We start from the raw sequence: 10394 nt of genomic DNA on the forward strand, positions 1-10394 counted from the left end.
CTCCTGGGAACTTCCGAACTTTGTCTTTTCCTCTTTTGTTTCCCTCCCCCTTCCCCTTTCCTCTCTTTTTTCAGCTCTGTTTTCAGAGCATCAACTTTGCAGCACGCCCACTCCATTATATTTTTCATTTGGTCTTTTCTTCCCCCCCCCCCCTTCTTTGCCCCCCCAGGTCCTGTTGTTAGCTCTGCATTGTTCAGGAAGTGTGGTGCTTGAAATGGAGCCACCCCTGGGCTCGGGGTGCTGCTGCTGCTGCTGACCTGGGGAAAGTTGCCTGGGGCTGTCCCATGAACTAGAACACAACAAGCCTTTGTATTTAAGGGCCATAAAGGAATAAAGCTCTTCAGGGAGGGGGAGAGGGGGGCTCGTAGACGAGGCTTTGGGCTTCTAACAAGAGCTGAGTGGAGCTGTAAGAGCTTTAAGGTGGGCAGGGTGGTGTTTTGGGGTGCGTAGGTTTGTGGCCTCTGGCTGGATTATCAACTTGGTGTTTTGAGACTCGTCCTGGTAAAACTGGAGAACTTTTTTTTTTGGCTTTAAACACAGTTAATTATTCCTCCAAACTGGTGTTGAGGGTGGGTGAGAGCCTGGCTGGTTCTCGTGTCTGTTCCACCTTCCTTGTGCTGGCAGCACAGAGCCAATAACCGTGTCCTGGGCTGCACCCAGAGCAGCGTGGGCAGCAGGTGGAGGGAGGGGATTCTGCCCCTCTGCTCTGCTCTCCTCAGACCCCACCTGCAGTGCTGCCTCCAGTGCTGGGGCCACCAACAGCACAAGGACATGGAGCTACTGGAGCCAGTGCAGAGGAGGCCACGAGGATGATGCGAGGGCTGGAGCAGCTCTGCTGTGAGGACAGGCTGAGAGAGTTGGGGCTGTTCAGCCTGGAGAAGAGAAGGCTCCGGGGAGAACTTCCAGTGGCCTCCCAGTACCTGAAGGGGCTCCAGGAAGCTGGGGAGGGACTTTGGCCAAGGGCAGGGAGGGAGAGAACAAGGGGTGATGGCTTGAAAGTGGCAGAGGGGAGATGGAGCTGAGATGTGAGGAAGAAATTGTTTGGTGTGAGGGTGGTGAGACAGTGTCCCAGGTTGCCCAGAGAAGCTGTGGCTGCTCCTCCCTGGAAGTGTTGAAGGCCAGGTTGGATGAGGCTTTGAGCAACCTGGTCTAGTGGAAGGTGTCCCTGCTGCTGGCAGGGGGGTTGGGACTGGAAGAGCTTTCAGGTCCCTTCCAACCCAAACCAGTCTGGGATTCCTTCCTGTCACTGCCCAAGGAATTGGGGAGCGCTCAAGGTGCTGCTCAGGTTGCCCCTTTGCTGGGTCAGGTGTTTCCTGCCCCTAAAACCCCCTGGATTTGGGGTTTAAGTGTCAGAGGTGTCACAACTCATGGTCTGGCTCTAAACTTGCCCTGCTCAGGGGGACACTGGTTTGTGGTTGTGCTGGTTTTGAGAACAGACCCTTGGTTTGGATGTGGTGATGTTACCAGAGCTGGGTGGTTGGGAGGAGAACCCCAACACCTCTCCCCCCGGGGTGTTGTGAACTCACAGGAGCTGTTCTCATTGATTTCTCTCTTTCCTCCAGGATTACTGAGAAGAAGGTGGTGAAAATAACATCAGAGATATCACAGATGGAGGTGAGGTTCCTTCTGCTCCTTCTTCCTCTGAGGGGTCACTCCCTTTATTCGCTTCACCCCGAGTCTTCTGTGTTCCCCAGGCCTGTGTCAGTGTTTCCATTATAAACCTGCTTCATTTTTTTCCTTGATTTTTTTCCATTTAATGACTGATTTCCTGGCTTGGGGAGTCACCTGGCAGGGTGGTGACCCCACAGCATGTTTCATGGCTGGATCTCAAAGAACATTCCTCTCGTTCACCATTCACACCTCTCTCCTTGCTGCTGTTTCTTTCCACCACCAACCACCACTTGACTCTACCTCAGTATTTCCAGCTCAGCAGCGAGGAGCTGAGCAATTTCTGGGGTGTCTTTCCACCTTAGAGATGGACTTTACCCCCCCAGCATCCTCTGCTCTGGGTGATAAAACCTGAACCATCTCTGTTAACAACCCTGGTGTATAAATTTTGTGTTTCCTGCTGTTGTGAACATGAGAAATTCCGATGCCCTGGCACATCCACATCCCTCAGGACGTGTAAAACTACAAAGCTTTGTTTGAGGAGACACTTCAGGGAGTGCTGGGTTGGGAGGGAACCGATAGGAAGCTCAGAGATCATCTCATCTTGATCTTCCTTCACTTTGTCACTAAACATTGATGGGGTTTATTTAAAACAAACACACTCAGAAGCTGACGATCCCTCTGGGAAAACTTAGTGAAACTTTAGAGAGTTTCAGGAATCTGCTTGTGGTTCTTTAATCCCCTTTTCTTTTGCTGGTGTTTTATAAGAAAGAAATCACTGTGAAAACAACAATTCTTCTCTCCCTGCTGTTCACCACGAACTCGAGGAGAGTTTTTTAATCTCCTGGGTTTTTTTTTTGGGACACGAATATTTCCACAGCAACCAGGGCCCGTGTCGCAAGCGGGAGGATTATGACCTCGGGGGGAGGGAATAATGAGGAGAAAACACACGGTACCTGATGGGAGCTGGAAGTGTTGCTGAAGGCACCGTGGCCCCCGTCATGTGGGGCTGTGGAGCTGATTACAGAGCTCGTTAAGTCAAATTCCTCAAGTTATGCTCTTGCCCTTTGTTTTTCCTCCAAATTCTGCCCAAATTGCAGGAAATCCACTTTTTTTTTCTCTCTTTGATTGAATGTGAGTCAGGTCTCTGCAAAATTATGTCGGAGAGGGAATTATTTTCTCATACAATACTTAATTGAATGCTGGAGGGTGTTAATTTGGGCTGGAACAGATGCCAGAGATACAGATGAGCTCAAAAAGTGAGGAGAAAACATACTTTTGACCTGAGTGATAAATTTTTCTCTCTTTATTGTTTCTCCTCAGTTGAGTAGAAGTTCCACGGTGCTGACACCATTAGGAGCAACCTTCCTACTCCATCTTTTCTAAACATTTATGTTTTGCTGCACGTGTTTAGGATGCTCCTCACTGTGCTTTTGGCTCAAGTCAATATTTCCATGAAAATAATCTCTGTTTCTCTAACCTTTCAAACCACCAAACGCATTTTTAAACCCTTGTGTCATCATCAAATGTTTAAATATTTCCCTTAAGCTTTGAAAGGGGATTTAATACCCCATAGGTACAAGCTTTACACTTCCAATATTCCCAAACTTTTCCATGCTGGAATCCAGGTGAGTTGTGGCTGCAGTGAGAGCAGTGACCTGAGTCCTTTCACAGCTGAATTTCATCTTGAATTGCTCCACTAACAACAAACTCAGCTCACCAGGCTGAGCCACGTGGATAGTGTCGATCTCTTGTGAAAAGGCTTGTGCCAAATAAATAACTTCCCTGAAAACAAACACCCCCCCCACCCCCTTCATCCCCTTTTCTACCATATTTCTTTGTTTCAGGGTGGGGAAGAGGAAATCTTGTTTGTCTCTCTTGTAGATCAGCCGAAGCCAGTTGTGCTGACCGCTTGTTCTGTGTCTCCAGGAGGGAAGTTGGGAGCTGATCCCTTGAATTCCCTGCCAGGAGTGCTGCTCCTTCCCTGTGTGCTGGCACAAGGACCTCCAGCACAGCCACAGCCTTGTGTCATCTTAAAATACCCACCTGGTCACTGTCACCCCCTGGTCCTGGTCCCTTGTGGTGTCTCTTTTCCTCAGAGCGCAGCGGAGCGTGGTGTACCTTGAATCATAGAATCAGAGATCACAGACTGGTTTGGGTTGGGAGGGACCTTAAAGCTCATCCAGTCCCAACCCCCCTGCCATCAGCAGGGACACTTTCCACTAGACCAGGTTGCTCAAAGCCTCATCCAACCTGGCCACAAACACTTATAGCAGGTTTTTTATCAGAACCATGAGAACTCTTGGTCAAGCGTACGTCCTGGAGGCTGCGGGGTGGCTTCTTGGATGGCACAAACCAAGGGAAGGTGCCTGCAGCTTCTCTCCCTTCACCTGCAGATCTGGGGTGGGTTTATTCTCTTCCCACACCACACACTCCAGGGCATGTCGGAGCCTTCACCCACTGTGTGTTGAGCTTGTGTTCCTCTCTCCATCTGCAGAACCTCCTTTCAAACTCTTGCTTTTTCCTCACTTTGGTTCCTTTCTCTCCCTTCTCCAGCGAATGCAGAAGAGAGCTGAACGCTTCAACGTGCCCGTGAGCCTGGAGAGCAAGAAGGCAGCACGGGCAGCTCGGTGAGTCTGTGTTTGGAACCTTCTCCCCTCTTCTTTGCTCAGGAGAAGACCTCTCCGGGCACATCTACCAGCAGTGGGTTGGGTTGGTGTGAGGTGACCGTGGTTCTGTGCTGTGTTTTGGTGGTGGGACCAGCACTGAGGTTCCTCCCCAGTCTGAAGAGACAGTGGGCAGGTTTACTGGGGGGTTTGCAGACATGTGCTGGGTCACACCCATGGGGAGCTGCTGCTGCAGGAGACCCCCCCATCTCAAATTTGGGCTGTCTCTGGTCATGGATGGATGCTTGATGGCTGCTTGGGCTAAAATAGAAGGGAAATTTGTGGTAGTTCTCACAGTTATTCTGGAAAGACAAGGCAATGAAAGGGGAAAATGAGGAATTGCAGGTGATCCAAGTGGTTTTCTGGACTTTGAGGCTGGTTTTATGGAGAAAGTGGGGAATTGCTGTGTGCAGAGTCAGTGCAGGAGCAGCCGCAGTAATTACATCAGCCAATAATAGTGTGTTCCAGTTAATCTTGCCCTCAAACCAGTTTGACTCAAGTACACTCATTGAAATAAAAGTATTTGAAGGAAGAGTTCACGTGTTCAGAGTTGAGCCAGGTACTGACTGACCTCACCTCTCTCCGTGTCCCTGACTTGAGCTCTTGTTTCCCTTTGGCAGGTTTGGTTTGGCCACTGTTTCCACTAAAGGTGAGGAGATGAAGCAGCACCAATCCCTGGAGTGACCTTACTGCAAAGATTGAATTATTCCTCGGGGTGGGAAATTAAAGAGTTGGTGGGACTTTGTTTTTTGCTTCTGTCCCTTTTCCTGAGCAGGAATTGTAGAGTTGGGAAGAGGACACGTGGTGTTCCGTGGTAGTTCAGACACTTTTCCCACTTTAAACACAACTGGGAGGACACAACACAGGTTTTTTGGTGGTATCTCTGATCAGAACGCAGACAACCCTTCATTAAATGTCATTTTAGTTGCTAAAACTGCCCTCAGCGAGGTGGGATGGCAGCAGTTCTGTGGGTGGAGAAGATTATTTGAAGGTGAAAAAGAAATTTGACCAGTTAGAACAAGTCCAGAGAAGGGCCACAAGGATGATGCGAGGGCTGGAGCAGCTCTGCTGTGAGGACAGGCTGAGAGAGTTGGGGCTGTTCAGCCTGGAGAAGAGAAGGCTCCAGGGAGACCTTCTAGTGGCCTCCCAGTACCTGAAGGGGCTCCAGGAAGCTGGGGAGGGACTTTTCCTAAGGGCAGTTAATGACAAAACAAGGGGAAATGGGTTTAAGCTGAAAGAGGGGAGGCTTAGATGAGATATTAGGAAGAAGTTCTTCACTGTGAGGGTGGTGAGCCAGTGTCCCAGGTTGGCCAGAGAAGCTGTGGCTGCTCCTCCCTGGAAGTGTTTGTGGCCAGGTTGGATGAGGCTTTGAGCAACCTGGTCTAGTGGAAGGTGTCCCTGCTGCTGGCAGGGGGGTTGGGACTGGATGAGCTTGAAGGTCCCTTCCAATCCAAACCAGTCTGGGATTCTATGAAATTGGGAGGCTCATTCTGTAGTGAGCAGGGGCAGAAGCTGGAGAGAACGGGGCAGGGGTTCTTCACCAGGCTGTGGTGGGACAGTGCTGGGTGAGGCTGTGACTTCCCTGCACCTCCCTTTAGACAAGATGCTCCTCCTGATGTTTGTTTTCTTTCTAATTCTAATTTTTTATTATTTTTCCTTCTCATTTCAGGCCTCTCTGCAGACAGCAAACCCACGGTAAGAAACGCTTCTTGCTTTTGAGTTACCCTTCGTGCGTGTTGTGGTTTGTACAAAGAGGTTCCTGTCTGTAGGGTTGAAGGACCAAAAAATGGCCCCAAAAATGATGCCTGTGGAGCAAGAATTGATGCTGTAGCTCAGCTGGGTGTCTGAGCACGATGGGTGCTCGTCCCTTGGTGGTGTTTGGCTGCCTCTGTGACAGATTATTTTAGAATGAAATGCTGAAAGGAACAAAGATTGATAGATTTTTAAATTTATTTCTATTTTTTTCATATGCCTGATTTTCATTCTTTGCTCTTGATTAAATTATGCTTCAGGAATGGAAATGCCAAATGACCTGTAGTAAATGACTCTGCTTTTACCAGCCAGTGCTGCTTTGCCCATCTGACTTGAGGTCTAAGTAGGAGGCACCACCATGTGCAGGGCCGAGAGCTCCGTCGTGCTGAGCAACCAGCTCAGCCTTTGCGTCCTCGATTGAGGATGAGCAGAGTCCACATCTGTGACCAGGCAAGGTTCAAGGTTTCTCTGGTGCCAGGGGAGTAAAGATCTGGCATGAGCATCTGCGAGGCAGGACGGCACCAGGGTTTCCTCTGCAGAGCTGTGTCCTGTGGGCAGCTCATCCCTGGAAGTCTGTGTTCCTTCAGGAGAAGTGCCAGAATGGTTGGATGAGGCTTTGAGCAACCTGGTCTAGTGGAAGGTGTCCCTGCTGCTGGCAGGGGGGTTGGAACTGGATGAGCTTTAAGGTCCCTTCCAACCCAAACCTGTCTGGGATTCTATGAATGGTGGCTGATGCCTCAAGCTGGGCGGTGTGTTGGGAAACTGCTCGGTCTGGGACCTGCTCAGATGTGACCCTGTGGTTTTTGGGAAGGGTGAAGGTACTGCAAAGGCTGTTTAAACCTGCAGTGGTTCATCAGATAATGGTGATGATTTTCAGGAGGACTGGCACGTTTGTCCAAGAGGCTGTTTGTGTTCTTCATGGTGCTGAGGAAACTCCAGGGAAGGCACCGGGTGCACAGGAACGGGCTGAAACAGCCGCTCCTTCAGCAGAGGGACCAGCACCGGGGTCTTCATCCTTTGGCTGGTTTGAGGAAGCAAAGGGACAGACTGGTGCTTCCTGTGGGACACTGGTTCTGTCTGGTGGCCCTCAGTGCTGGCAGGAGCTGTTGGTGCTGGATGTCAGCACAGCTCAGTGCCTGGAGGAGTTTTCCCCAGAGCTGATCGCTCTGAGAGAGTTGGGGCTGTTCAGCCTGGAGAAGAGAAGGCTCCGGGGAGACCTTCTAGTGGCCTCCCAGTACCTGAAGGGGCTCCAGGAAGCTGGGGAGGGACTTTTCCTAAGGGCAGTTAATGACAGAACAAGGGGAAATGGGTTTAAGCTGAAAGAGGGGAGGTTTAGATGAGATATTAGGAAGAAGTTCTTCACTGTGAGGGTGGTGAGACAGTGTCCCAGGTTGTCCAGAGAAGCTGTGGCTGCTCCTCCCTGGAAGTGTTCTCGGCCAGGCTGGATGAGGCTTTGAGCAACCTGGTCTAGTGGAAGGTGTCCCTGCTGCTGGCAGGGGGGTTGGGACTGGATGAGCTTTAAGGTCCTTTCCAACCCAAACCAGTCTGGGATTCTGTTCAGGAGACTTTTCCATGGTCAGCCTTGTCTCTATCCCTGCAACTTGCCTGATGGTGATTTTAAATAGATATATAAACTGTTTCCTGTATCTTTGTAGGTAAACATGGATAAGTTAAAGGAAAGGGCTCAAAGATTTGGGTTGAATGTCTCCTCGCTCTCCAAGAAGGTAAGGTGCCTTGGCCTCCAGGACACACCTTGCACCTCCAGTTTAAGCCAGTGCTCCAGCTCCTCTCATGCCGCGGCCGCTCAAACCCTTCGTGCTCTTGAGGGTTTTACATCTTGTTCCGAGCGCAGCAGCGTGGACCCCAGACCCTGGTGTGTGTGTGTGTGGGGGGGGGGGTCTCATCAACACTATTCCTTCATCTTTCCTTCTGTTCCTGTGTGTGGTGACTCTCAGAGTGGTTTTGAGAGAGTTCAGGCTCCAGCTCCTCTCGTGCCGCGGCCGCTCAAACCCTTCGTGCTCTTGAGGGTTTTACATCTTGTTCCGAGCGCAGCAGCGTGGACCCCAGACCCTGGTGTGTGTGTGTGTGGGGGGGGGGGTCTCATCAACACTATTCCTTCATCTTTCCTTCTGTTCCTGTGTGTGGTGACTCTCAGAGTGGTTTTGAGAGAGTTCAGATGGAGGTGTTGAATTTTAAGGTGGTTCATCTGGGTTTTCCCAGGGGAGGGGACGATGTTTAGGGGGTTGATTGGTTTGATTTGGGGTGTTTGACTCATTTCTGATTGAGGTAGGAGCTGCATCTGTAAAAACCAAGGTAATGAACTCTCTGAAGAAAAGGAATCCAGAGCTCCCTGGTAGGAAAGAACTCTTTGGAGTACAGATGAGATGAGCTTTGTAGGGGGATGGATTTGCTTTTAAAGCTTATTTATATTTTTCCAGGGGAGAAATATACACAAACTCCTCAGTGTAACCTCACTTCTGGTTCTCCTGCTTAGGAACTGGCTGAGCTCAGCCTTCATGTGCTGGTGTCTGTGGGGGTGGGAGATGGAGCTGTGGGCTTGGAGGGGTGGGCTTTGCTGTGGGGAGGGGGTCACAGGGTGTGTTTGGAGGTTAACACGTGCCAGAGAACGGTGTGCTCGCCGGTGTGATAATTCCTTGGCTAAATATATTCTGTAACAAACAGGAGGGATGAATGTAACGTGTTTGGGGTACACAAGAGAAAGGATAAATAACGTGCTCTGAGATGAATACACCATCCTGTGTGATTCCTGAACAAAAAAAAAAATAGCCCTTTTCCTCCTCTGGGCTGTGACAAACCTCGTGCTGCTGTTCAGAAATAGCCGGTGAGTGGGGAAAAGAATTGTCCAGCGTTAACAGCGGGATCATGTTGGCATGGAGACCTCTCCTCATGCTGCAGAAAAGGGCAGGAGCCAGGGGAGGTTCATCTTCTCTCCATCCCTGTGAAATGAGCCCCTCTCCTCCTCCTCCTCCTCAGGGGATGGATTTGACCTTTTTTTTTTTGCCTTTGCTGCCTGTTTCTCCTGCATACCGAGTGTTCTGCTTTATTCCTCTGGCTCTGGGAATTCAGTGATGTAGAAAATATCTGGCATTGGAGGTCGCTGTTCCCCCCACTGCTTCCTTCTCCTGTCCCTTTTGGGGGTGGGGGAAGGAGGCCAGTGCATTAAAGCTGGGCTATGTGAAGCTGAGGGGTGAGAGGCTGCTCAAACATCATTAACCCTGTCACTCGGAGCTCCCATTTTTCACGAGGAATATATTCCTTGGCAATGTTTATGGCTGTGGCTTTTCCCTGGGTAGGGTTGTGTGGCTGCAGTTTAATAAAGGCTGTTGGCAGGAGCGAGCTCTCCGGGGGTTGTGCTGTGATCCCTGGACGTGGCAAAAACCTGAAACCACCAGAATGTGGGAGCTGAGCTTCCCTGATCCTTCCCCAGTGAAAGCAGCTCACTGGAACCACCAAAATGTGGGAGCTGAGCTCCCTGAGCCCTTCCCCAGTGAAAGCAGCTCACTGGATCCACCAAAATGTGGGAGCTGAGCTCCCTGAGCCCTTCCCCAGTGAAAGCAGCTCACTGGAGCCACCAGAATGTGGGAGCTGAGCTCCCTGAGCCCTTCCCCAGTGAAAGCAGCTCGCTGGATCCTCCTGAGCTGCTCCCCATTGTACAGATGGAGATCTACGAGCGGGGAAAAATTACTTGCCCAAGGTCAGGAGTCGGTGGCAGGGTTGACTCCAACCTCCAGATCACCCAACGTTGGGCTTTGTGTGCCCAGCGAGCTCTGCGGCGCGGTGGCCAGGGGCAGGACTCCCCTCTCACCACCTCCTCTTTCTTTTATTATTATTATTATTATTCTATTTTAAATTTTTTTAATGTATTTTTTTGTTTGCTCCCCAGGGAAGCTGAGTTCATGGGCTTTAGAAGTGGCTTTTCTCCCACTGAGCAGAACACACTCTTGCATTCCTGAGAGGAATATTATTGGTTACTTTAATTAGCTGGTAGTATTGTGCTTCCCACCTGGGTGTTCTTTATAGCTTTTCATTACAGAGGAGCCTGGCAGTTGTGAATGTTGACATGTGTCTTGGCAGCTTTTTTTTTGTTGTTGTTGTTGTTTTTTGGGGGGGTTTTTTGTTTGGTTTTTTTTATACTGTGGGTCACAGCAAAAAAAAAAAAAACCCCAAACTTTACAATAAACCATTGTCTCCACAGAGCCACACTTCATTTCCTATTCAAATTGGTTTGGGGAGGGGTAAGGATGTGGAAAGGGGAGAGAGAGGGGGGGAGAATCGTAGCTAAAGGGGGATTTCAGACCTGCTGTGAGCTGTGTTAGTGGCTGTGAACTCATCTGTAGCTTTGAACCC

At 50.1% G+C, this 10394-nt stretch overlaps 1 protein-coding gene across 1 annotated transcript in view; it reads left to right on the forward strand.

Moving 5' to 3' along the window:
* Nucleotides 1-7750, forward strand: part of SARNP (SAP domain containing ribonucleoprotein) — a gene marked incomplete at both ends in the record, with an annotated part of 8932 nt that extends 1182 nt beyond the window's left edge. The window contains 5 exons of the mRNA XM_029083598.1: nucleotides 1563-1614; nucleotides 4165-4238; nucleotides 4895-4923; nucleotides 5944-5969; nucleotides 7682-7750. Of these exons, the coding sequence (XP_028939431.1) occupies nucleotides 1563-1614; nucleotides 4165-4238; nucleotides 4895-4923; nucleotides 5944-5969; nucleotides 7682-7750 (250 nt within the window). The remainder of the gene's footprint in view (nucleotides 1-1562; nucleotides 1615-4164; nucleotides 4239-4894; nucleotides 4924-5943; nucleotides 5970-7681) is intronic.
* Between the last annotated feature and the right edge of the window lie 2644 nt (nucleotides 7751-10394).

This window comes from Antrostomus carolinensis, unplaced genomic scaffold (assembly GCF_000700745.2).
Source record: "Antrostomus carolinensis isolate BGI_N321 unplaced genomic scaffold, ASM70074v2 scaffold32732, whole genome shotgun sequence".
Classification (NCBI taxonomy): Eukaryota; Metazoa; Chordata; class Aves; order Caprimulgiformes; family Caprimulgidae; genus Antrostomus; species Antrostomus carolinensis.